Source organism: Babylonia areolata, chromosome 8, assembly GCF_041734735.1.
Source record: "Babylonia areolata isolate BAREFJ2019XMU chromosome 8, ASM4173473v1, whole genome shotgun sequence".
Taxonomy (NCBI): domain Eukaryota; kingdom Metazoa; phylum Mollusca; class Gastropoda; order Neogastropoda; family Buccinidae; genus Babylonia; species Babylonia areolata.
The window spans coordinates 17,376,656-17,404,638 of NC_134883.1; the positions used below are offsets into that span (position 1 = coordinate 17,376,656).

General features: G+C 43.9%; 1 protein-coding gene across 5 annotated transcripts; it reads left to right on the plus strand.

The window, feature by feature from the left end:
- LOC143284591 (uncharacterized) lies at positions 1 to 27,949 on the plus strand. 5 transcript variants are annotated; one of them, XM_076591416.1, is made up of 15 exons: positions 1 to 251; positions 4,611 to 5,281; positions 6,548 to 6,642; positions 7,332 to 7,472; positions 9,249 to 9,948; positions 10,271 to 10,429; positions 12,111 to 12,312; positions 12,599 to 12,817; positions 13,948 to 14,137; positions 15,005 to 15,136; positions 16,201 to 16,412; positions 18,959 to 19,084; positions 21,471 to 21,563; positions 24,704 to 24,826; positions 26,038 to 27,949. In XM_076591416.1, the coding sequence occupies exons 2-15, from the start codon at positions 4,665 to 4,667 to the stop codon at positions 26,224 to 26,226; spliced, it is 3,198 nt and encodes a 1,065-aa protein (XP_076447531.1). In that variant the 5' UTR covers positions 1 to 251; positions 4,611 to 4,664; the 3' UTR covers positions 26,227 to 27,949. The 5 variants fall into 5 exon arrangements, with proteins under 5 accessions (XP_076447531.1, XP_076447528.1, XP_076447532.1 ...); XM_076591413.1 differs by having other exon boundaries at positions 4,619 to 5,281; XM_076591417.1 differs by lacking the exon at positions 26,038 to 27,949 and adding an exon at positions 25,866 to 25,979 and having other exon boundaries at positions 4,619 to 5,281.
- Positions 27,950 to 27,983: the final 34 nt, after the last annotated feature.

A 27,983-nucleotide genomic window follows, 5' to 3' on the forward strand; every position in this document is an offset into this window, starting at 1 on the left:
AAGACAAACTGAATTGTAGACAGTTGAACTGCCCTTCCAAAGAGCGTCGAGCCTGCTTTTGAACCTATTAACTGATGGGGCTGTGACCACTTCTTCAGGTAGAATGTTCCAGGTGTTCACAACTCTCTGGGAGAAGCACCAGCTGCGTACTGCAAGCCTGCATCTACCCTTGGCCAGTTTCAGGGAGTGACCCCTGGTGTTCCGACTGGTGTTTTGCTCGAGGCGAGGTCTTTCCGTATCGTACAAACCATGTAAGTACTTATAGACATTGATCATGTCACCTCGTTTCCTTCGGTGCTCTAAGCTTGGTATCTGCAGGTAGGCCAGTCTTTCATTATATGATTTATCTTTGATGCAGGCCAACAGCTTAGTGGCTCTACGCTGGACATCCTCGACTTCAGTGCACAATGTCTTGTAATGGGGCTGCCATACCGAATGTCCATATTCCAGAATCGGTCACACGAGGCTTTTATACAGCTGAATGAAAAGATCTGGGCTTAAGAAATCGAACGGTAGGCCAGTCTTTCATTATATGATTTATCTTTGATGCAGGCCAACAGCTTAGTGGCTCTACGCTGGACATCCTCGACTTCAGTGCACAATGTCTTGTAATGGGGCTGCCATACCGAATGTCCATATTCCAGAATCGGTCACACGAGGCTTTTATACAGCTGAATGAAAAGATCTGGGCTTAGGAAATCGAACGGTAGGCCGTCTTTCATTATATGATTTATCTTTGATGCAGGCCAACAGCTTAGTGGCTCTACGCTGGACATCCTCGACTTCAGTGCACAATGTCTTGTAATGGGACTGCCATACCGAATGTCCATATTCCAGAATCGGTCACACGAGGCTTTTATACAGCTGAATGAAAAGATCTGGGCTTAGGAAATCGAACGTTCGTCGAATGATTCCCACCACTTGGTTAGCCCTTCTTCTTGTTTTCCTGACGTGTTCTTTGAAACAGAGGTCCTTGTCAATGAAGGCGCTCAGGTCTTTTTCAACTGTGCTCTCCTGTAGCTGGACCTTGAACTCCTCCGCATCCCTAGTCCCTACCATATGGTACACTGCCTCAGATTTCTTGTTCCCTGGTTTCAGGAAATGGCATTTATCTGGATGGAAAAGCAAAAGCCATTTGTCTGACCATTTCTGTAGACTGTTAAGGTCATCCTGCAGTGCCTCTATTGCCTCAGTTGTGTCGCTACAATTATAGACCTTAGTGTCATCAGCAAACATCCGCACTGACCATCTACACACTGTTGGGAGGTCATTTATATACAGCGCAAACATGGTTGGCCCGAGGATCGATCCTTGTGGAATACCACTTGTGACCCTAGCCTGTTGAGAACACTGAGTACATCCGTTGATCACTACACTCTGGGTTCTGTTTGTCAAAAAGGATTGGATCCAGCCAAGTACCCTGCCTTGTATACCTTGTGCTGAAACCTTAGAGAGAAGACGTCTGTGTGGAACTGAATCAAACGCGTTCATGAAGTCTGTGTAGATTACATCTACGCTACCGCCTGCATCTATAGACTCAGTCCAAGCATCAAGAACACCCAGTAACTGGGTGATGCACGAGCGCCCCTTGACAAATCCGTGCTGCTCCTTGCATAACAGGTTATTCATCTCCAGATCCTTGCCCGCACGATGTTTTCCATCACTTTGCACATAATGCAAGCAAGACTCACAGGGCGATGGTTTCCAGATGTCAGGCGACTGCCTTTCTTAAATATGGGTGTAACATTGGCCTTTTTTCAATCTTCTGGTATCTCGCACGTTTTCAAGGATAGCTGGAAGAGAATGGTAACTGGTTTCGCCAGGATATCTGATGATTTTGCCAGTATCAGCGGACTATTTCCATCCGGTCCAGCAGCCTAAAAGGTTTTCAGGTTCCTGAATAGCTTCTCCACAATCACATCCCATATTGATTATTCTGACACAACTGATGTGGGGATCAGCAGGAAAAGGCACTAACTTAAAAATAAAAAAAATTTAAAAAATTTAAAGAGAGAGAAAAAAGACCTTTATTTCGCAGTATCTATGCTGGACCACTCCGGCTGGCGAAGCGCTCCCGCGGCGGGGATAAACCCTGACCGGCACAGCTCTAGCCCGTCATTTACTGCTACTTTGATCCAGTGACGGATCCCTACACACTAAGAATTAAGAATATTACCAAAATCCTCCCTCTTTCTTTGGAGGTGGTCCACAGGGGGGAGGGGTGGGGGGTGGGGATAGGCTGTCAGTTGTTATCAACTTTAGCAGTCACTGCGACACCTTCAATACAAAAGTGTCACTGAGTGGTATTCACGGACCTCCACAGTTCAGTTGCCAGGGGCAGGGCGTTCCAGTCTCGAATTGTTCTTGGGAGGAATCCTGCCTGTCTGTATCGTGTCGTACGGAAGATCTGTGACAGCTGTTCTGGGTGGGCTCGTTGTTATTGCAGCGGTGGTGGGATAAGCTTCTGCTTCAGGGAGGGCATGTTTACCTTGTCATGCTGCAGTTTGTGCAGCATGGCCAGTCTTACCGTTTGGCGTCGCTGTTGCTGTCCACCCCCACCCACCAACCACGCCCTCGAAACACCAGACAGACACACCGAAAACCTTCTCCAAGCACCCAACCCCACGAACCACTCCTCATCTGCACAGCCTTGAGGAACTTGATTTGGGGCGTTCCCCCCCCCCCCGTGTTATCTAAGTCCGTGGCGTCGGCCAATAGTTGGTTTCGAAAGTAGGTGTGTGTGGGTTATGCGGTTGGCGAAAAATTCAATTTCTGATATTGAAGGCTAAACCAGAGGCAACGTTTCCTTACATTATGACATTGAGATTCATAGATAATGTCAGAACGCTCCTACCATCAGTTTCTTTGTATGAATGGATACGGTTCTTTCGATTTATTCCCATCGGTTGTGCAATGGTCTCAGTTACTATTTTTAGTTATCCTCCAAGGAAATAATGGCACCCATTTTTAGAGTAAATGGTGTTCGTGTATTTTAAAACAATGATTAAAATAAGTGTGTATATTACTTTTAAAGACACAAAATTCGCCATAAAAGTGTGCGTCAATAGTATCTATTTCTCTTCGGAGGCCACTTGTGAATACAACGATAAGAACGTTGTGTTTGAAAAAGCTGTCACCCCTAAAAAGAGAAGATTCCAAAACCAAACACGAACGAAACGTAATTTCTCCTGCCAAAGAGTTTCAAAACATTGGGCCTGGCACCAATCGGTGTGGGCTGAAAATACAGGTTTGGCGTCTGCTGACAACAGTGGACAAGATTGGAGAAGAGCAAGAAAGAGATTGGTAAGAGTAGAAAACTTAACAGGTGATAAAAAAAAATGCATTTGTTCTGCGGGGTGTTCTGAAAAAAAAACCAAAAAAACTGGCGAAGTGTATGACCAGTTGATCTGTGTCTGCGTCTGTACGTTTGTGTCCATGCATGGTTTGATATGCAGTATATATTTATATCATTGGAGAGGGTTAACCAAGTACTTGTTTTTACTATGGGAGAGTGCACGCAACTTGCAACTTATGTTGTGCAACTTATGTTATGATCTGTGTTTCAACTGTTTGTAAATAGTTTTCTTCTTTTGTCGACGGCATACTATCAATGCGTTGATCGTTTGATAGTTTTATGAGGTGGAGTGGGGTGGGGGGGGGGGGGGGGCATCTTGCTGTTGTTGTTTTTGCAACAATTAGATGGTAGGGTAGATAGTTGATTACTGTAGGGCTCCTGACAAATATGTATTTGTATTTTCCTGAGTTTGATCCCTGTCACACCCAGTAGGTTAAATGTGCCAGAACCCCCTTTGAGTGTATTTGAATGCAGACGACCAAATACGCATGTTAAAGATTATGTGTTCCATGTCAGCATTTGGTGGGTAATGGAAACAAAAACATACCCAGCATGCACCCCAGGCACCCCTTAAAACAGAGAATGCATGGCTGCCTGTACATGGTGGGGTAAACAAACAAAATGATCATACACATAAATTGTTACATGTCTGTGTGAGTGTGTGTGTGTGTGTGTGCTTGGCTAAAACCAGATCAAATGACACAGGAAACAAATGATTAGCACTTTATGGCAGCTGTCAGTCGGCTCTGCCCAGGTAGGCAGCCTGTTGTGCAAATGACTCTTTGTAGAGCACTTAATTAGAGCTTAGTCTCTGACCAAGGATAGGTGCTATGTAAATATCCATATCATCATCATCAAAAGTAAGGTGCGCCCCACACCTCCACCAGCAACAGCAATGTGCTGGAAGAGCCCTCACGCATACCTTTGACAGGATCTCCTGTTTAGCAGACATCAGGCTGAACACCTTTTCCCATGGACAGTATGCCCCAGGAAACTGTCAATGACCCAACCCTTGACACTGTCAATGACTCAACCCTTGACACATTCAGGTGTCATTCTGCTGACCCACTGCCATCTGACAACCCATGTATCCCATTACCCCCCCCCCCCCCCCCACCACCACCACCATGTACACATGCACACACACTCAAGCATGCATATATACATAAATGAAGATTCTGTTGGGATAACTGTTTTCTATCACTGTAATGATTTTGCAGAACTTTGACTTGTACCCATACTCATCAAAATACAGTTTTTCAGGTTCCATCAGTGTCACAGCTCATATTCCTACCACCTGAACCTGATCATGGTGCTGAAAAAGACGAACTGCCCAGCCACCAACAGCGGCAACACTATGAGAAAGTGCTACTTCCAGCAGAACTATCAGAAGCAGATGGCACGAAGAACGCATGTCATGAAATGTGTGCACAACATCAGGGTGACAAACCCTGGGGACAGAGACTGCTGGGAAGTGGACACAGCAAATGGATACATAGATGATGGTGGTTTGAATCACTGTGCCCCAGCCTGTGGCTACTACGGTGTCCACAGAGAGCAGTACTCGCTGAACAAGAAGAAGCGCTGGCTGCTGGATGATATTGTGGCGGATGCCGTTCATGACCAGGACCTGGCTGCTCAGCCTTTCAAGGTCACACTTGTTCATCGACTATTCCCCTGTCACAATTCTTTCCGGAGCTATAAGAGCTCATACAGCAATGTGATCCATTACTACAACAGCCACAGCACACTGCCAGTGCTAAAACCCACCACAAGACGCTCCACAAGAACAGGTTTAGTGCAGAAAGTTACTAACTTGGAAAATAACAGAATTTCTCTTTCACAAAGGAAAAAGCGACCAGATCACAACAGGCACTTTCGAGGAATTCAACGAAAGAGGGGAAAGACAGAGAGAAAATGTTCAAGGTATGATGCAACTTTAGATCTGTATGTTGGAATGGTGATGTTTTGCAGTGTTTATAACCAGATTATAAATCCCATTAAAAATTCTTTAATTGTATTTTCCCTTCTCACCAATCATATTTTATGTAATTTACTTTGTTGTGAATATGTATGACAAACAGAATATTTAATTCATAATGAAATATAATTCTTATAATTATGGACACATGTCTAGTGTTTACTGTTGTCCTTTTGAAATGATTTTGTTAGTTGTAAACTGAAAATGTATTGTAAAGAGAAAAAGAATGAAATGAAAATGATAGTTACTGTGCATCTTCTGTCACTGAAAACACCCATCATTTTACTATCTACTTTATTGAAACATTTATATGATCTATTCTATACATAAATTTTGTACATACTTTATCATATTTATCATATTTTGTAAAGCACAATAATTGATACTGGAAGATGGTGTGGGGATGGAATAAGAACAATGTTTACAGGGTGACTTATGAGCTGTAAAGAAAATAAAGATAACTAGACAGAATTAAGTGCACATAGGTGCATTCCGAGAGAAAAAAAAATATTCCACTGATATTCATTCTAAATTGTCATGTAATGGCTGTGTGATACATATACAGAACATGTACATTTTTTCACACATACACTCTCGCACTCACACACACACACACACACACACACACACACACACACGCACGTTGTTGGTCTTTCTGGTCATAACATCAATTTGTACAGAGCAGAATGATGATAAAATTGATGTATTCAGTTGTAATGTTACAATGATATTAGCATCATCACAGTACTATGCATCGCTTGCAAGATGAATTTGGCATCATTGTATTATAATTAGTCATGTTCAACTATGACCATCAGAAAAGCAGAGGAGGTAACTGCTGTCCAGATGATCTGGGCTAGGATTTGATGATAGTGGATAGTGTCTTTCCCAAGTTACATCCCTTCTCACTCAGCCAAGAAGGTTTTAGGACAGTCAGTGTTTGGGATGGTCCCCCAAAGCCAACTAGCCCCCAAGGCTTCAGTACTAACAGCCAGTGCAATTTTGCCTCCTAGTTAGAGAGTCATAGTCCTTCACAAAAGACTAAGCTGTAAATGACTTCCCATTGCAGTGGAGAAACCATTGATAATACAGCTCTCACTTCGCTGTTGGCCCAGCTGTAAACTTGTGTCAGTCTGTGATAAAAGCTGAGTGTTGGGCCTTTGGCATGGCATCGTTGTATTGGGGTCATGGATGGACTGGTTATGTTACAGAGAGACACCTGGACACGCAGTCAGAGAAGATGTTCCAGAGATTCGCTATGAAATTGGTGAAGCTGGAGCTTTCTTTTCTTCATGGAAAAGGGGCTGTAAGTTGTAGAAGTCCACTCATCATTTAGTTGTCTTCTCACTGTAACTGACCATTCGAACAGAGCATTCGCCAGCGAGTCAGTGCAGTTGTGTCACAATAGTTAGAACAACTTTCATTTCCAATTAACATGTTGGTACAGTGTGTGAAAGTGCTGAAGGGGTACTGGAGAAAACTGAGAAATAAATACTTTGGTGTTTGATATTCTGTTTAAAATCATTTGTGTATGCAGGTGCAACCTTGACATTCAACATCTTTGCCTGTCTCTTATAGAAGAAAAATAAAACTGCGTTAGGCATGAATAAGTATAACTGTGGGTGTGTAGGGAAGGGTTGGGGTGGGTGGAATGCTAGTCTTGCTATTTGTGTGTAATTTTTGTAAATTGATCTTTTTTGTGTTATAAGATTTCTTGTGTGTGTGCCTTTTTTCTTTGGGGGAGAGGGGGGGGGGGTATGTTTATGTGTTTTTCTTTGTGCCTTTTCTTTCTTTTGTTTGGATTAAAATGATGAATAAACAAGCTTTAGGGAAAGACTGGAAGAGATGATGACTTAATCACGTAGCAGTCCTTGATTGGATAGTTCTTAGTTGGAGAATTTTTCAGGTCTGTTTTAGATGAACTTTAGAAAGATATAAGTCGCGGTATCTTGTGCTTTTGGGTGAGATCTAATGACCTTTAATTCTTCTTTGCAGATTATTGTCGTTGCAGTTATTGCACGAAACAAACAGGCACCAGTTTTCGGGGCTGTCACAGAGAAAAAGTGGAGTGGTACATGACAGATACTTTGCTCACTCCTGCTGGATCAGTGAGGCGATACTCCAGCTGTGCCACAGGTATAGACTGTACACATTGTGCACTGTAAACCTGTCTCTCGCTATCCACAGGTATAGACTGTACACTTCATGTGCTGTAAGCCTGTCTCTGGCTATCCACAGGTATTGACTGTACACCTTGTGCACTGTAAACCTGTCTCTGGCTATCCACAGGTATAGACTGTATACTTTGTGCACTTTGAACCTATCTCTGGCTGTCCACAGGTATAAACTGTACACTTCATGTGCTGTAAACCTGTCTCTGGTTATACCACAGGTATAGACTGTACACTTTGTGCACTGTAAACCTGTCTCTGGCTATCCACAGGAATAGACTGTAGACTCCGTGCGCTGTAAACCTGTCTCTGGTTATACTACAGGTATAGATTGTGCACTGTAAACCTGTCTCTGGCTATCCACAGGTATAGATTGTACACTTTGTGCACTGTAAACCTGACTGCCTATACCACAGGTATAGACTGTACACTTCATGTGCTGTAAACCTGTCTCTGGTTATACCACAGGTATAGACTGTACACTTTGTGCACTGTAAACCTGTCTCTGGCTATCCACAGGTATAGACTGTACTCTTCGTGCGCTGTAAACCTGTCTCTGGTTATACCACAGGTATAGACTGTACACTTTGTGCACTGTAAACCTGTCTCTGGCTATCCACAGGTATAGACTGTACACTTTGTGCACTGTAAACCTGTCTCTGGCTATCCACAGGTATAGACTGTACACTTTGTGCACTGTAAACCTGTCTCTGGCTATCCACAGGTATAGACTGTACACTTTGTGCACTGTAAACCTGACTGCCTATACCACAGGTATAGACTGTACACTTTGTGCACTGTAAACCTGTCTCTGGCTATCCACAGGTATAGACTGTACACTTTGTGCACTGTAAACCTGTCTCTGGCTATCCACAGGTATAGACTGTAGACTCCGTGCGCTGTAAACCTGTCTCTGGTTATACTACAGGTATAGATTGTGCACTGTAAACCTGTCTCTGGCTATCCACAGGTATAGATTGTACACTTTGTGCACTGTAAACCTGACTGCCTATACCACAGGTATAGACTGTACACTTCATGTGCTGTAAACCTGTCTCTTGTTATACCACAGGTATAGACTGTACACTTTGTGCACTGTAAACCTGTCTCTGGCTATCCACAGGTATAGACTGTACACTTTGTGCACTGTAAACCTGTCTCTGGCTATCCACAGGTATAGACTGTACACTTTGTGCACTGTAAACCTGTCTCTGGCTATCCACAGGTATAGACTGTACACTTTGTGCACTGTAAACCTGTCTCTGGCTATCCACAGGTATAGACTGTACACTTTGTGCACTGTATACCGGCCTTGCTTTCTTTCATTGCACCCTGTCTCTTTCTCTGTCTGTCAGCCTCACTAATACACACACACACATACACACACACACACACACACAATCACACACACACACACAATCACACACACACACACACACACACACACACACACACACACACACACACACTCACACAATCATACACATAATCACTCTCTCTCTCTCTCTCTCTCTCTCTCTCTCTCTCTCTCTCACACACACACAAACACACATGCACACACACACACACAGATGCAATGGCAGTTGGGAATTGCAGGGTGCCTTCTAGAACAGAGTTTAAGAAACATCTTTACTTTCATTTGTCCCCACACCCTCTTCTTGATTCCTAAATTATCTGATACTGTTCTGGTCAATAATAGACCCATTTTGTAATTTCCCATGACCATGTGTGTGTGTGACAGAGTGGCCCAGTAAGGCGGGCAGGCCAAAGGAAGAGGGAGAGGATGAGGGAGAGGAGGAGGGAGAGTCAGATCACTGCCCTCTCCCCCCACTGCAGCAGTTCTCCCTGTGGGACCTGGCCCTGGCCACACAGCACCGCCGCCAGCAGAGAGGTCGGCATAGGTCACCGCCTGTCAGCATTGACCATGAAGCATGTGCCGTCAACTCTGCCAGCTCTCAGACTGTGAAGAAGCATGGCAAAGGCAGGGCCATCTTGATGGAAGGTGGTGGTGACAGTGTGGGGGAGAGGGGTGGAGATATGGAGGTGACAGACCCCACAGTGAGTGGATCTGACTCTGACGACAGCAGCCGTCCCTCTGGTGAAGAGGGTGATGTTGCCAGTTCCATGGACAAGGCCCCTGTGTGGCTAAAGGGCTTTGAAGAAGCTGTGGTGCAGTTTGAGGACAGCTTCAGTTGTTGTGCTGTCCCTGACCGAGAACTGAACCCCTCCTACCTGCAGGGCCGGTTTGAGGGCGCCGTGCGCTTTGCCCACTGCCTCCCCTTGACAGCCACCTTTGACCTGCAAGGGGTGTGGCTGGCAGGGTGGGAGGGGGGTGGTGTGGGGCTGGAGGACTGGTGGCTGCTGTGTCAGGCAGGGGCGACGTGTGTGCAGGGGCAGGCCACTCCTGATGCAGGGCTGCAGGATCACACACAGCTGCTGAGGTGAGGCTGTTCTCTTTCCATGTGTCTGTTTTCTGCTTTGATGGCTGTTTCTTATCTGTGTACAAACACTCAAAGGAAATGCTGTGCACATATGCATGTGTGTGTGTGTGTGTGCACGTTTGTGCATCCTTGCCTCTGAGTGTGTGTTGAGTGTGCGTGTGTGTGTGTGCTCATGCATATTTGTCAGCATTTTCTTTTGATAACCAAGACCTATTGTACAATGATTAAAGTCATTTGCTGTACCAAATCTAAATAATCTGTCTGTCATCAGTATTGCGCATACTCATACTCTTACAGTGGACACACATTTTTTCCCCTGCAGGCTGCGTGTGGTGAGGGAGGGTGAGGACAGGGAGATGGAAGGTGTGAACCAAGACTTGAAACGTTGGATGACTGCCAGGGACCACAAGCCCAGGATGCTGTCTGTGGAACAGCTGTTGGACACAGTGTGTTGCTTCGTCCGTCAATGGGCAGTCAGCAGGTGGGTCACAGCTTAATGTATTGTGTTGTAATGTATTGTATTGTGTTGTGTTGTATTAATGTTTTTTGTGTTGTATTAATGTGTTGTTTTTTTATGATACTGTATTGAATTCTGTTGTACTGTATTGCATTGTCTTGTACTGTGTTGTGTTGTATTGTTTTGTATTATATTGTATTAGATTACTCTTTGTATTGTCTTTTATTGTACTGTATTGGTCTTTTGTCATAACAGATTTCTCTGTGTGAAATTTGGGCGTGCTGTCCCCAGGGACAGCGTGTCATTTCAGTGAGAGCATCACCCTTTTTTTAAATACTTATTTTCTGCCTGCAAGTGTGTCTGTTTTCCTGTCAAAGTGGACTTCTCTACAGAACTTTGCCAGGGACAACTGCTTTGTTGCTGTGGGTTCTTTTTTTTTTATGTGTGTTAAGTGCATGCTGCACACAGGACATTGGTTTAGATTCTCATTCAAGTGACTAGCATCCAGACCACAACTTGAGGTCCGGTAGAGGGGGAGAACACTGGCGAGTTAGCTGGGCTTATCAGAAAGAGTAACACTGTTCACGTCAGATCTTTTTGGGGGATGGGGCTGGGGGTGGGTTGGCCTTAGTTATATGCCGTCACGGAGCACATTAGTCATTACTTTTGGTTTTCATCTATTTTCCATTGACCGTAGTGTAGCCACAAGTAGTGACATGCCATTGACTATAGTGTGGACACTAGTGGTAACATGCCACTGACCATAGTGTGGACACTAGTGTTGACATGCCATTGTCCATGGTGTGGACACTAGTGGTGACATGTCATTGACCCTGGTGTGGACACTAGTAGTGACATGTCATTGACCATGGTGTGGACACTAGTGGTGACATGCCATTGTCCATGGTGTGGACACTAGTGGTGACATGCCATTGACCATAGTGTGGACACTAGTGGTGACATGCCATTGTCCATAGTGTGAACACTAGTGGTGACATGCCATTGACCATAGTGTGGACGCTAGTGGTGACCTGCCCTGACCATAGTGTGGACACTAGTGGTGACATGCCCTGACCTGCCCTGACCATAGTGTGGACACTAGTGATGACATGCCCTGACCATTGTGTGGACAATAGTGGTGACATGCCATTGACCATACTGTGGACACTAGTGGTGACATGCCATTGACCATAGTGTGGACGCTAGTGGTGACATGCCCTGACCATAGTGTGGACACTAGTGGTGACATGCCCTGACCTGCCCTGACCATAGTGTGGACACTAGTGATGACATGCCCTGACCATTGTGTGGACAATAGTGGTGACATGCCATTGACCATAGTGTGGACACTAGTGGCAACTTGCCATTGACCATAGTGTGGACACTAGTGGTGACATGCCATTGACCATAGTGTGGACAAAAGTGGCGACATGCCATTGACCATAGTGTGGACACTAGTGGTGACATGCCATTGACCATAGTGTGGCCACTAGTGGTGACATGTCATTGACCATAGTGTGGACACTAGTGGTGACATGCCATTGACCATAGTGTGGACACTTGTGATGACATGCCATTGACCATAGTGTGGACACTAGTGGTGACATGCTGTTGACCATAGTGTGGACACTAGTGGTGACATGTCATTGACCATGGTGTGGACACTTGTGATGACATGTCATTGACCATGGTGTGGACACTACAGGCAGAGCAGCAGTGTGGGTGGACCCACTGAGACGGTCAGCCAGAGAGGACATGGACCTGTGGGTATGTACCTGCCCTATGAGAGGTACACAGGACAAGCGGGCGTGTACCTGCCCCATGAGAGGTACACAGGACAGGTGGAGGTGTGCAGTGTGGACCAGGCCTATCAACGCCTGCAGTCAACAGAACAGCAGCAACTTCAGGTCAGATAAGTTCTTTTTTGGTGTTGTTTTGTTTTTATTGGTCCTTGTGAACATACCTGTGTTCAGGTACAGTGTCTCTTGTTAACTGTGTGTTTGGAATATAAAACTCAGTCTTCTCTTGTTCGATTTTATTATTAAAAAAAAAAAAAGAAAAAAAAAAAGCGAAACCAAGTGTTTTGCTTCCCCAGCTGTACTGTATATCTGTATATGCTATTGCCAACGATTCAATGTTTTGTGTTGACAGCCAGACAGGACTGAGTGTGACTGGCCATGTTTTGTGTTACAGACCAGGGGGATAGAAGACCTGGACCTGGCCTGCAGTCTGACTTGGTGCAGTGTGGAATGCGCCGGTTGCTTCACACACTTCCAGGATGAAGAGACCTCAGAGCAGGGGTTTGGTTCCTTCGTTACCATGACAACATGTGGGCACAGCTTTTGCCGCCAGTGCTGGCAGCGCCACCTGGTTTCCAGTATAGTGGAGGGAAAGACAACTCTGCGCTGCATGGTGAGTAATGCATTGTAGAGACAGGAACACTGTATGGTGAGTGATGCCTTGTAGAGACAGGACCACTGTATATTTAGTGATGCCTGGTAGAGACAGGGCCACTGTATGGTGAGTGATGCCTTGTAGAGACAGGACCACTGTATGGTGAGTGATGCCTTGTACAGACAGGACCACTGTATGGTGAGTGATGCCTTGTAGAGACAGGACCACTGTATGGTGAGTGATGCCTTGTACAGACAGGGCCACTGTATGGTGAGTGATGCCTGGTAGAGACAGGACCACTGTATGGTGAGTGATGCCTGGTAGAGACAGGACCACTGTATGGTGAGTGATGCCTTGTAGAAACAGGACCACTGTATGGTGAATGATGCCTTGTACAGACAGGACAACTGTATGGTGAGTGATGCCTTGTAGAGACAGGACCACTGTATGGTGAGTGATGCCTGGTAGAGACAGGACCACTGTATGGTGAGTGATGCCTTGTAGAGACAGGACCACTGTATGGTGAGTGATGCCTTGTAGAAACAGGACCACTGTATGGTGAATGATGCCTTGTAGAGACAGCACAACAGGACCACTGTATGGTGAGTGATGCCTTGTAGAGACAGCACAACAGGACAACTGTATGGTGAGTGATGCATTGTACAGACAGGACCATGTGACCATTGTTGTTAGGTTTTTGTTTTTGTTGTTTTTAACTGAGACATGAATGGAAGAAGAGTGTATCATGAAAAACACAATCCTGATACTGTGTGAACAGTATTGGAGACTTCTGTTCGACAGATTGATCTGCTGTGGCTGAAGGTTACAGGAAATGGGAAGTTGTCTGCCCCTGTCTTGTTCCGAAAAAAGAAACATAACTGCATTGGTTTATTGACGGTCAAAGGAATGATTCAGCGCTTATAGCTTTTAGAGGCATTTGATTGGCTAAGAGCGGACCGGGCAAGAAGGGGCGTCTTTTCACTGTTAGCCATGCAAAATTTGACCAAGCAGAGCAAACCGATAGGCCTAGTTTGCATCAGTTTGACATGGTAAGTATATGTATCACCAAACATGGAGTATGATACAAACTCCTCCTTTTCATTTACCCCTGTCTCCATGCACATATAAAATCGAATTTTTCTCCACAGGAGTACAAGTGTGAGACTGCTGTGGACTCCACCACGGTGATGTCCCTTGTTCCGCCGTGGGTGTACAGCAGGTGGCAGCAGCGAGTGTGGAGCCAGACTGTGGAGAGAAGTGGAGAATGGAGGTCGTGTCCTAACGTCAGCTGTGGGCTGCTGGCCAGACGTCCCCCCACCCCACACACTCCACAGCAAAGTAAACTTGACTGAATGAATAAACCATCAAAGAAGATAAAAAAACAAAAAGTCAGCTTTACTTTTTTTTTCTTTAGATAAATGAAGTAAACACAAAGTGAACGAATCTGTCCATCAGTCACCACAACATCAATGACTCCAACTGGCAATAATAAATGAAACTGAAGACAGACCTCATGTGAGTTCCTAGTAACTTGTTCATTTGATTAAAGACATATTTATAGAAACATTCACAAATTCACAGTTTCATATATCAGCAAGAATCTGAGTCTCCTTTAAAAAAGCAAACAAAAAAAGCACACAAAAAAACAACTTCAAACAGCTTCCCCAACCTGATGCACATACACAAGCGCTTTCATACATGAGTAGACACATACACATGCACACACACAAATCTGTGCACACCCACTCACAAGCAGATTCATACATGCACGCACATTTGCATGTTGATGTGCATTGTTGAACAAAAACAGATGTTTTGTTGGCTGAATAAGGCTAAGACTTTGTCATGTGTTGTTGAATCGTTGTTTGGGGTGTCACTGAAAGTAGTCTGCATTAAGGCATGGTGCTTGCATATGCATGTATGTACATGTGTGTGTGTATGTGGATAGATTTGTGTCTGTGCATATTTATGTGCATACAAATTTGCATGCTTTTGTGTATGTGTGTGTGTGTCCATATGTGTGTGTGTGTGTGAGTGCATGCATATGATAATGTGTGTGTGTGTGTGTGTGTGTGTGCATATGAGTTTGTGCTTGTGTGTGTGTGTGTATGTGTGCACATGGGTAATGATGGATGTGTGTGTGTATGTGTATGGTGTGTGCACATGGGTAAATATGTGTGTGTGTGTGTGTGTGTGTGTGTACAGCCGAGGAGCCCAGAGGTGTGCCTGTGGCATGTGGGTGCAACAAACACTGGTGTCTCCACTGTGGGTGTGACGCTCACTGGCCCCTCACATGTGCCCAGCTCAGGACCTACACCAACATGCTGCGTCAGAATGGTGTGTACTGCTTACCTCCCCCTGCAAAGAGAGGAACGGATAGATCAGATTGATTAGTTTTCCTGCCCCATCATCTGCACCGTTTATCCTACACCTCTCATTTGGTGTTTCCCATACACACCCACACCCAGGTTTGTCTGCTGCAGTTTCAGCATCAGCGGTCCACAGAGAACTTTTCATAGGTAGGTCGCCAGGAGGCCACACACCAGAGGTGACCGTGCATTGCCACTGAGTTACTTTTTGGTGTTCAGTAGTGCTGGTTTTGAGTCATCGCCTACAGAGCACTCTACTGATGACAAAATGATTCATAGATATTTATATTCTTCTGTTGTTTGCATTATGTCGTCCCCACAGTAAACATATATTGGTATTTTAGGCTCAGATTTTATAAGTTTTTTAACTTTAGTTTTTTCTCTCTGTTAATTCTTAATCATCAGTGATGACAGTTATGTTAAAAATCTGTAAATTCAGTTGTAATTGAGTTTCTCTTAAAGAAAGAATAACTGATCATGCATATCTGTGTCTGTGTGTACCTGTGTGTCTGTGTGTTCACAAAACATCTGCACTTACTCCATGTATATGGATAATGATAGATGTGTCTGTTGTGTGAGTGTGTTCTGTTGTTTTTAAGTTTTGTCATGTCTGATTTCTGTGTCTGTGTCAGCATGTGAGTCGTTCATGGCTTAATTCTTCTTCTTTTTAAGCATGTTATTGTTATAAGGTAGCAGTCTTGTACCTGTCATCTGTCAGTGCTGTCTGAAATCCCAAATGTATCTCAGATAGTCATAAGTGTATTGTATTATATTGTTCTGTATTTTATTACAGATTTCTTTGTGTGAAGTTTGGATAGAGCATGTTGCCACAGTGAAGCGCATCCCTTTTCCCTTTTTGTCTGTCTGCAAGCGCATTTGTTTTACAATCAAAGTATACTTTTCTGCAGAATTGTGCCAGGGGCAACCCTCTTGTTGCTGATGATTCGTTAACATGCACCAAGTGATTGAATTTCAGTTTGAGTGGCAAGGACACTTGTCTAAGTAACATTGATGGTTTTGTCTGGTCTGCAGGGGATGAGGAAGGAGTGAAAACAACCTATGTGGAAATCAGTTCAGTGCAAGTGAAGCGCTGCCCTTTTTGCCGCTACCCCATGGAGAAGAACGGAGGGGGCAGTTGCATGACCTGTGTGATGTGTCAGAACCAGTTCTGTTGGGTGTGCCTGGCCAACTGGGCGGAGCATGTCACGGGGACCTATCAGGGTTGTCATGCCAAACCTGAGGAGGTACTTCTTCTGCCTTTTCCTCCACCCTGTTTTATTTGTTCATCATATGACTTGTTAAAAAAAAATGTAGTGTCTCAAAAGTCTAGTTTAGTGTCTTGGTTTTATGCTTGGAACATAAGTCTTTCTGTTTATGGAGCATTTTTTACCCCATGCAAGCAGTATGTATCCCGCCCTCACCTGTGCACACCCTCTCTCTTTCTGTCTTAATTCTGTTTCTTTTTCAGAATTAATTTTTCATGGTTTGGATTTCCGAGATCCTTGGTACTGAAATCTTGTTTTGGAAATCATTTCTATCAGATAGATTTATATCAATCTTATACTGTTTATTCATTGCAGACTTCTTTTGAAGCAGCACTGCAGTAGGTTATTTCACATAAACCCAAGCTAGGAGTTACTTTGTTTGGTTCAAGTCATGTTACTTTCTGACTTTGAGTGCTCCAGTTTGACAAACAGAATGAACATCATTGATTCAGATGGAATTCTAATCGAAGCTACAAGAAGGCCAAAGACATACTTTGTTGTGTTGTATACTGTTTGATTTTGCATGTTATTATTTCAGCTGAACCTTTTCACCTGTGTTGTTTGTGTATTTTGATTGGCTTTAATATACCATTGACAGTTTTGGAGGAAGGTGGGAGAATGGTTAAGACATTCAGCTGCCAATATATGGTGTCTGTGATGGTGTGGGTTCAAATCCCACTCTTGCCCTTTCTCCTAAGTTTGACTGGGAAATCAAACTGAGCATCGAGTCATTCAGATGAGATGATAAACCTAGGTCCCATGTGCAGCACGCGCTTGGCGCACTGAAAAAGAATCCATGGCAACAAAAGTGTTGTCCTCTGGCAAAATTCTGTAGAAGAAATCCACTCTTGATAGGTACACAGATATTTTAGCATGCACTCAAGGCCTGACTAGCGCATTGGGCTATGCTGCTAGTCAGGCATCTGCCTAGTAGATGTAGTGTGGCATATATGGATTTGTCCAAACGCAATGTTCCCTGTGCTATGTTTCAGACGGTGTGATCAGTGATGTTCCCTGTGCTGTATTTCAGACAGTGATGTTCCCTGTGCTATGTTTCAGACGGTGTGATCAGTGATGTTCCCTGTGCTGTGTTTCAGACAGTGATGTTCCCTATGCTGTTTCAGACAGTATGATCAGTGATGTTCCCTGTGCTATGTTTCAGACAGTGATGTTCCCTGTGCTATGTTTCAGACAGTGATGTTCCCTGTGATATGTTTCAGACAGTGATGTTCCCAGTGCTGTGTTTCAGACAGTGATGTTCCCTGTGGCTATGTTTCAGATGTGTGATCAGTGATGTTCCCTGTGCTATGTTTCAGACAGTGATGTTCCCTGTGCTATGTTTCAGACAGTGATGTTCCCTGTGATATGTTTCAGACAGTGATGTTCCCAGTGCTGTGTTTCAGACAGTATGATCAATGATGTTCCCTGTGCTGTGTTTCAGACAGTGGGTGTTCCTTGTGCTGTGTTTCAGACAGTATGATCAGTGATGTTCTCTGTGCCATGTTTCAGACAGTGGGTGTTTCCTGTGCTGTGTTTCAGACAGTGTGATCAGTGAATGTTCCCTGTGCTGTGTTTCAGACAGTGATGTCCCTGTGATACGTTTCAGACAGTGATGTTCCCTGTGCTATGTTTCAGACAGTACGATCAGTGATGTTCCCTGTGCTGTGTTTCAGACAGTGATGTTCCCTGTGATACGTTTCAGACAGTGTGATCAGTGAGTTCCCAGTGCTGTGTTTCAGACAGTGTGATCAGTGAGTTCCCTGTGCTGTGTTTCAGACAGTGTGATCAGTGATGTCCCCTTTGCTATGTTTCAGACAGTATGATCAGTGATGTTCCCTGTGCTATGTTTCAGACAGTGTGATCAGTGAGTTCCCAGTGTTGTGTTTCAGACAGTGTGATCAGTGAGTTCCCTGTGCTGTGTTTCAGACAGTGTGATCAGTGATGTTCCCTGTGCTATGTTTCAGACAGTGTGATCAGTGAGTTCCCTGTGCTGTTTCAGACAGTGTGATCAGTGAGTTCCCTGTGCTGTTTCAGACAGTGTGATCAGTGAGTTCCCTGTGCTATGTTTCAGACAGTGTGATCAGTGATGTTCCCTGTGCTGTGTTTCAGACAGTGTGATCAGTGATGTTCCCTGTGCTATGTTTCAGACAGTATGATCAGTGATGTTACCTGTGATACATTTCAGACAGTGTGATCAGTGATGTTCCCTGTGCTGTTTCAGACAGTATGATCAGTGATGTTCCCTGTGCTATGTTTCAGACAGTGTGATCAGTGATGTTCCCTGTGATACGTTTCAGACAGTATGATCAGTGATGTTCCCTGTGCTATGTTTCAGACAGTATGATCAGTGATGTTCCCTGTGCTATGTTTCAGACAGTATGATCAGTGATGTTCCCTGTGCTGTGTTTCAGACAGTGTGATCAGTGATGTTCTCTGTGCTATGTTTCAGACAGTGTGATCAGTGATGTTCCCTGTGCTATGTTTCAGACAGTATGATCAGTGATGTTCCCTGTGCTATGTTTCAGACAGTGGAGCTGGAGAACAGCCGGGTGTACCCCCTCCCCATCCAGTGTTACCAGACAGCTGTGTCCTTCCGCTACCTGTGGAAACAGCTGGACAGGGATCGGCACCGAACCATCACTACCTGCTGGGTATGCTGCTGTGTGTGGCTGTTGACCTGGTTATGTCCTGAGTTATCATGGGGACCAGGCTGTTGACTTGGTCATGTCCTGAGTTATCATGGGGACCAGACTGTTGACCTGGTTATGTCCTGAGTTATGGGGACCAGGCTGTTGACCTGGTTATGTCCTGAGTTATCATGGGAACCAGACTGTTGACCTGGTTATGTCCTGAGTTATGGGGACCAGGCTGTTGACCTGGTTATGTCCTGAGTTATGGGGACCAGGCTGTTGACCTGGTTATGTCCTGAGTTATCATGGGAACCAGACTGTTGACCTGGTTATGTCCTGAGTTATCATGGGGACCAGACTGTTGATCTGGTTATGTCCTGAGTTACAATGGGGACCTGGCAGTTGACCTGATTATGTCCTGAGTTATCATGGGGACCAGACAGTTGACCTGGTCATGTCCTGAGTTATCTTGGGGACCAGACTGTTGACCTAGTCATGTCCTGAGTTATCATGGGGACCAGACAGTTGACCTGGTCATGTCCTGAGTTATAATGGGGACCAGGCTGTTGACCTGGTCGTGTCCTGAGTTAACATGGGGACCAGGCTGTTGACCTTGTCATGTCCTGAGTTATCATGGGGACCAGACAGTTGACCTGGTCATGTCCTGAGTTATCATGGGGACCAGGCTGTTGACCTGGTCATGTCCTGAGTTATCATGGGGACCAGGCTGTTGACTTGGTCATGTCCTGAGTTATCATGGGGACCTGGCTGTTGACTTATGTCCCGAGTTATCATGGGGACCAGACAGTTGACCTGGTCATGTCCTGAGTTATCATGGGGACCAGGCTGTTGACTTGGTCTTGTCCTGAGTTATCATGGGGACCAGGCTGTTGACCTAGTCATGCAGGGATCAGGTTTGACATCGGTCATCGGTCATTGACGCATTTAATTTTGAAATGACCTATTGTTTTTCAAGTTGCCAGGTCACATGACTTGTTTTTATGACCAGTCGGTCAACCAAAGTAACCATCTCTCTCTCTCTCTCTCTCTCTCTTTAACGATCGCGATCGCTTTGTCGTCTGCTCCTACAGGAAATGACTATAAACTGGTTTATTAAAATACGGATCCGTGACGAAACGAAATCCGAAACGAATCTTTATCGCTGCCTTTCGCGAGCTTCGGCGAGAAGAATTGGCGTTCCCACTTTTGCATTAACCGAGTGCAGTTCCGGGAAAACTGAAAGTAGACTTCTGCTTTCAGTTTACAATCAGACCGGTCGACAACGGATATTTGACCTATTGATTTTCAAAATGACCTATTGATTTTATGTTCTTCCGGTCATATGACCTATTGTCTATTGAACCCAACCTGATCTCTGGTCATGTCCTGAATTATCATGGGGACCAGGCTGTTGACGTGAGTTATCATGGGGACCAGGCTGTTGACCACAGCCACATCCCTGAGTTATCATGGGGATGAGAGGGCAGGGAGTGGGAAGTGGGAGGGGTGTGTTCACAGAGCACTGCAGTGTGTAAACTGCAAAGCTGCAAATTTGCTTATTGGTTCAAATGTGTCAATGTTCAAATGTGTCAATGTTTTGTATGAATCTTGAATTTTTATGATCAATTTATATGCAGGCGAAGCTTTTAGAAATGAATCTGTCATAAGATTGTCATGTTGACTGAACCAGTGCTGTGTTCATAGTGTACATACATGGCATGTTGCAGGCTGTGTTCAGTGTACATACATGACATGTTGCAGGCTGTGTTCAGTGTACATACACGACATGTTGCAGGCTGTGTTCAGTGTACATACATGACGTGTTGCAGGCTGTGTTCAGTGTACATACACGACATGTTGCAGGCTGTGTTCAGTGTACATACATGACGTGTTGCAGGCTGTGTTCAGTGTACATACATGACATGTTGCAAGCTGTGTTCATTGTACATACATGACATGTTGCAGGCTGTGTTCAGTGTACATACATGACATGTTGCAGGCTGTGTTCAGTGTACATACATGACGTGTTGCAGGCTGTGTTCATTGTACATACATGACATGTTGCAGGTTGTGTTCAGTGTACATACATGACATGTTGCAGGCTGTGTTCAGTGTACATACATGACGTGTTGCAGGCTGTGTTCAGTGTTTATACATGATGTGTTGCAGGCTGTGTTCAGTGTACATACATGATATGTTGCAGGCTGTGTTCAGTGTACATACATGGTGTGTTGCAGGCTGTGTTCAGTGTACATACATGACATGTTGCAGGCTGTGTTCAGTGTACATACATGGTGTGTTTCAGGCTGTGTTCAGTGTACATATGTGATATGTTGCAGGCTGTGTTCAGTGTACATACATGACGTGTTGCAGGCTGTGTTCAGTGTACATACATGACATGTTACAGGCTGTGTGGAGATGCATGGGAAGAAAGAGGGGTGCAGCACTGCATGATGACCCACCCAGCTGTGTTGAGGAGGCTGTCAGCTTTCTGAAGAAGGTCAGTCTGAGATGTTTGTGTGTTTGTGTGTGTGTGTGTGTGTGTGTGTGTGTGTGTGTGTGATGCCTGATGGAGTTTCAAGTGGTGAAGCTGACTGGTTAACGGATTTAGATTTATCCCATAGTTGGATAATTCTAGGGGATTTTAATGCACACCATGCCTTGTGGTTGGAAAAGAATTGTGAATTCACAAACAACAATGAATATCTAGAGAACACCATGGTTAATTCTAACTGAACTATATCAAATGATGGTTCAGTAACAAGAATCGCTGATGGGACAGATCAGCAAAATTCTTCAGTAGACATCTTTTTGGTGTTGACTGATAAAAATCCATACTGTGAATGGCAAGTTCTCAAAACACCACTGGGGAGTGACCACCTTCCAGTTGAAATGGTCTTATATGTAAAACATGAGATCATAATTAAAGATAATGTGGGGTTGAAGTATAATGAAAAGAAAGCAAGCTGGGATCTTTTTAGTAATATGTTGGCTTATTACCCTGCTGATCTAAATTTCAGTACTGATGTTACATCACAAGAAGATTTTGAAATTTGTTATGGGTCCTTAAGGAATGTTATTCTGAAGGCTGCTGATGATTCAGTTCCAAAAGTAAAATATATAACCAGTCCAAAACGGTCTGGTAATGCTTGGTGAAACATCTCATGTGAATGGCAGTCTATAAGAATACAGAAGCTTTCAAAAACTGGCATAGGTCTCAAAAAATAGAATCCAAAGAAAGACTATCAGAATTGCACAATGAGTATAAAAAGGCATATAGTTCCAGTAATAGAACAGTGGCTGCTGCCAAAAAGATGAACTACAAAAATCTGATTAACGACTGTACCAGTGACCCGACTGCCTCTTCAAAACTGTGGAGAGAAATAAAGCAAATAAATGGTGTTTATAATCTTCCTGATCCTCCTTTGTATGAAAGTAATATTTTGTATAAAACTAGAGAAGAGAAAGCCGAGTTATTTGCTGATACATTTGCAAAAATGAGTCAGACAGAATACCTACCATCCTATGAGCAAAAGAGAAGGAAACAGTTTGAAGATATGAAATGCCCTTATGAAATGGTTAAGACTGATAGCAGTGCATCTTAAATTGATGCAGACCTAACAGTGGATGATCTATACCGTGCTCTCAATGCTGTTAAGTCAGGGAAAGTTGCAACAGGCTCAGATCCAATATCGTACAGCATGATCAGACTTTTTCCAAATATCTTTTTGAAAAGAGCATTAGATTTTTTCAGATTTGCTGGGATTCTGGTATTCTTCCAGCTGACTGGAAGAAAGCAACCATAGTACCTATTCACAAACAGGGAAAGCCTAAATCTAACCCTTCCATTTACCAACCTGTTTCGTTAACACCCCATCTTGGGAAGGTTTTTGAGAGAATTTTGAAAGCTAGATGAGAACACTTTCTGGAGAAGAAAAGAATCTTACCTACTTTTCAGGCTGGTTTCAGAAGAGGTAGGGGTGTTACTGATATGTTGTCCATCTAACTTTTCATGTTGAGAAGGCACTCACAAAGCGTCACTCCACGGTCGCAACTTTCTTTGACATTCATAGAGAATGTGACTCTGTGTGGCACTGTAAATTGATTCATAAAGCAAATACAGTAGGGTTGGGAGGTTGTTTTCTTTGATTTCTTAAATCATTCTTATCCCAAAGGACATTTCAGGTGTGATTAAATGGTATATTAACAAGCTCAAGGTCCATCAATATTGGTGTTCCCCAGGGAAGTGTGATTTCTCCCACTCTGTTTTCACTAATGCTATATGATATGAAAAATATCAACACCAATGGTGCTACATTAGTAGCTTACGCAGATGACATTGCTCTTTGGAAGAATGTAAACTGTAATATTAAAAAAAAATAAAACAAAGTGAAGTAGAATGATTACACATTTTCAGGTTGCTAACAACAACATTCTGGAATATATGAAAGAAAGTGGATTTCTCCTGTCAGCTGAAAAAACTGTTTTCGTCATATTTACTAAAAAGTGAGTGTGTGTTTGTGTATTTGTGTGTTTGTGTGTGTGTGTGTGCCGTGGAAGCTGCGATACGTAGACTAGAAATGAGTGTGTGGAGGAGCGGGGTAGAGGAGGTGCAAGGTAATGTGTGTGGTGTGTGTGTGTGTGTGTGTGTTGGAGCTCATGTACGTTTATATGTATTTGACTGTGCTTTCATATCTGTGAAACTGCATGTTTGGTGCATATCTGTTATGCATGTGTGGGTGTTTGTGTGAATGTGTGTCTTCATGTTTTACATTTATTTGCTTATTTATCACCATTGTTGTCTTTTTCTTTTTTTATTATTTTTTTTTTTTTATTAGTATTATTATTATTATTACTACTACCTTTTTCTATATTTTTTTTTAATTTTTATTTTTTTATTTACTTATGTAAGCTTATCTATTATTTATTCCCCCTTTTTTTTCTTTTTATTTTTCTCAAGGCCTGACTAAGCGCGTTGGGTTACGCTGCTGGTCAGGCATCTGCTTGGCAGATGTGGTGTAGCGTATATGGTTTTGTCTGAACGCAGTGACGCCTCATTGAGCTACTGAAACTGAAACTGAAAACTAAAAAGTTGATTGAATTTGAAGGCAGGGAGGCTATTACAATCAAAGTAAATGACACTTATATATCCGAATAAACAGGTGAAATTTTGCTGTGTTATCTTCCATTATAAACTTTTTTTGACGAAACATATAAACTACCTTATTGAGAAGGCGAGGAAGAAAAAAGCTCTGTTATGTGTGCTTTCTGGAATCCCTGTTATAAATTGTGGCAGTAATCTAATCAGTGCTGCAGTGGGACTAGTCCGCTCAATTGTATCATATGGTCAGGAAGTCTGTTTCACTGCTTCAAACTCTGATCTTCAGTGTTGGTGTATTACAGGATGTGTGTCTGTGTGCAGGGTACATGTTGGTGTATTATAGGATGTGTGTGTCTGTGTGCAGGGCTAGGTGTTGGTGTATCACAGGATGTGTGTGTCTGTGTGCAGGGCTAGGTGTTGGTGTATCACAGGATGTGTGTGTCTGTGTGCTGGGTACATGTTGGTGTATTATAGGATGTGTGTGTCTGTGTGCAGGGCTAGGTGTTGGTGTATCACCAGATGTGTGTGTCTGTGTGCAGGGCTATGTGTTGTTGGAGCGTGGCCATGTCCTGCTGTCCAACTGTCCACGTCACCATCGTCTGGCCAGACTGCTGTCCTCCTCCCTGCAGCTCCTCTCCTTCTGCTGTGACAGAGTGGCCCGGGTAGGTCTGCTGCTTTGGTTATGCGCTGTGGTAATGGTGGTCATGTGGTGGAGTCATGTGATGTGGTCATGTGGTGTGATTATTTGGTGTTGCCAGGTGCTGTGATCATGTGCTTTAGTCATGTGGTGTGGTTATATGCTGTGGTCATGTGGTGAGGTCATGTGGTGGGGCCACATGCTGTGATCATGTGGTGGTGGGGCCATGTGCTGTGATAATGTGGTGGGGTCATGTGCTTTGATCATGTGGTGGGGTCATGTGGTGAGGTCATGTGCTGTGATCATGTGGTGGGGTCATGTGCTGTGATAATATGGTGGGGTCATCTGCTGTGATCATGTGGTGAGGTCATGTGCTGTGATAATGTGGTGGGGTCATGTGCTGTGGTCACGTGGTGTGATCATGTGGCAAGGTCATGTGGTGGGATCACGTGGTGTGATCATGTGGCAGGTCTTGTGCTGTGATCATATGCTGTTGTCATGTGGTCTGATCAGGTGGGGTGGGTTTATGTGCTGTTGTCATGTGCTGTTGTCATGTGGTCTGATCAGGTGGGGTGGGTTTATGTGCTGTTGTCATGTGCTGTTGTCAGGTCATGTGTTGTGATCATGTGTTAGTGTGTGCATTACATAGAACAGCTAGTGAAACTGTATTGGTGTGTGCAGTACATGGAACAGCCAGTGATATAGTGTGTGGGTGTGTGTATCACATGGAACAGCCAGTGAAGCAGTGTGTGGGTGTGTGCAGTACATAGAACAGCCAGTGAGACAGAATGTGTTGGTGTGTGCAGTACATAGAACAGCCAGTGAGACAGAATGTGTTGGTGTGTGCTGTACATAGAACAGCCAGTAAAGCGGAGTGTGTTGGTGTGTGCAGTACATGGAATAGCCAGTAAAACAGAATGTGTTGGTGTGTGCAGTACTTGGAACAGCCAGTAAAACAGAATGTGTTGGTGTGTGCTGTACATAGAACAGCCAGTAAAGCGGAGTGTGTTGGTGTGTGCAGTACATGGAATAGCCAGTAAAACAGAATGTGTTGGTGTGTGCAGTACATGGAACAGCCAGTGAAGCGGAAAGTGTTGGTGTGTGCAGTACATGGAACAGCCAATGAAGCAGAATGTGTTGGTGTGTGCAGTACATGGAACAGCCAATGAAGCAGAATGTGTTGGTGTGTGCAGTACATGGAACAGCCAGTTAAACAGAATGCGTTGGTGTGTGCAGTACATGGAACAGCCAGTAAAGCGGATCCTGAGGACCACGGAAGGTCTCCACACCATCACCAGCTATGGTCAGCAGCAGATCCACTCTGTGTGTTTCCTGGCGCACTGCTTGGTATCCAGAGTGCAGGGCACCACAACACAGCACTGGCTTCTGCAGGCCAACCATGAACATTTTGCCCAATATAAGTAAACAGTGAAATGCTTATGTGTGTGCTGTGCCAGATAAAATTCTAGCCACCCCTTCTGGACTGTATTTTCTGGCGGCCATGTTGACACATTCAACAGTTTTTGGCTTTTCAAAACACACACAAAAAAAGCGCATCAAAATCAAACCAAAACATGCTGAGAAATTGCTTGGAACATTCACCAAGGCAGTCGCCATTTGCAAGGGAGGTAAGCATGTGCAAATGACTGTCTGGAGATCTGATTATCCAGTTACCCCTAAACCATGGATATATCTGCGATCGTAAGTGAGAGGCTTAAAGTCAAGATGATAATTTTTGTGCAACAAAAAATATATTTCCACCTCCACAGAATGGCATCCATAAAGAAAATAAACAAAATACAGCTAGAAATAGCATGCCTAATGTCAGATTATACCTGTAGTAGAAATTAAAACAGGCTATAAGTTTATAAAAAGAAATCACAATTTGTGTAGACATGTAAGTGAATCACTTTCCCAACAATGATGAACGTGGGTATAGTCAGTATAAAAAGCCAATCACATTCTCAGAAACTGAGAATTTTGACTTTTTGACAGCTAAGACCTTTCCCAAGTTAGAGGGTGAAGTTCTTTGATGACATTGACTCCCTCCAAGTTGTGATTAAAAGTGTCTGCTGCACAGCCCACTTACTTCCTCTTCAAACAGTTTAACCATCTGATTCAGCAACAAAAAGCGTTAAAAACAATAAGCATGTTTTTCACGTCCAGTGCACATTCAACCCTGTGTTTCATGAAAAACGTGGAACATTGGCAGTTGTCTATTTCCAGCAGCATGCATTGAAATGATAATTCACTGATGTCCAACTGCCACGCCAACTTCCACACCCTCTGGCTGGCATTCGATGTATTGTCCTACATCACTTTTCTCCCTCTCCTCCACCCTCTTCCAACAATCGCTGCACGTATTCTGTCAATCATAGCCACTTGCTCAGACACGCTGTCTGATTAGATAGACAGACTGAATTACCATCAAATGGGTGGTAAGTTTCATCACTGTCGTCGTCATTCACCTTCATGTTCAAACCAATCATCAGACAAGAGATCCTTCTCCATCGTTATAGCTGTCCATGTCATAAGCACAACTTGCACAGTTGTGTAAATCCACTGACTGGGGCCATTTCCTTTTCTGGACAAAGTTTTCAACACCTGTTTTTTTTTTTGCATATGATGCAACCCCCTTTCCAGGTGCATTCCACATGGTCCAGTTTTTTTAAAGCATTATTGAGTAGAAAGGGGTCTTCTACCTCGCATATGCTCAGTCAAATAGTATTTTTATAATCCAGACACGCCAAACTAACCGTTCAGAGTCTGTTTATTTGCATTGAACCAAACTCCAATGAAGGAAAAATCAGAACATGTGCAGAATATCAGTGGACGTCTTTGGCACGATGGCAACACTTTTTGCAGGACAAGCTGACATCTTATAAGCACTCAACTGGTTAACCATAACTAGCAATGCCTTGTTCTCTGTGATGATTACTTGGAAGTGGTTGGAGGACAACAGACTTTTATTGTTTTGGATTTATGTCATCTGTGATATATTGATGGATTTTGTGATATACCTGGCACTTTTTGGCACCTGCAGTTTTATCATTCGGATGGGAGTTTTTCCCTTCTCATGAATGTGTTCTTCCTTTGAAAACCTGTGATAACTATTCTGTACTTCAGCAATAAAATGCAGAGAACTTTGGACTTGATGTCTTTCTTGATTAAAATGCTGCTGT

What these genes read in the sequence shown, in the direction of transcription:
- LOC143284591 (XM_076591413.1), top strand. An exon ending in ACAGAGAGAAAATGTTCAAG is followed by an intron (nt 5,282 to 6,547) that starts GTATGATGCAAC and finishes GTTATGTTACAG; the next exon opens with AGAGACACCTGGACACGCAG. An exon ending in CAACATGCTGCGTCAGAATG is followed by an intron (nt 15,137 to 16,200) that starts GTGTGTACTGCT and finishes TCTGGTCTGCAG; the next exon opens with GGGATGAGGAAGGAGTGAAA.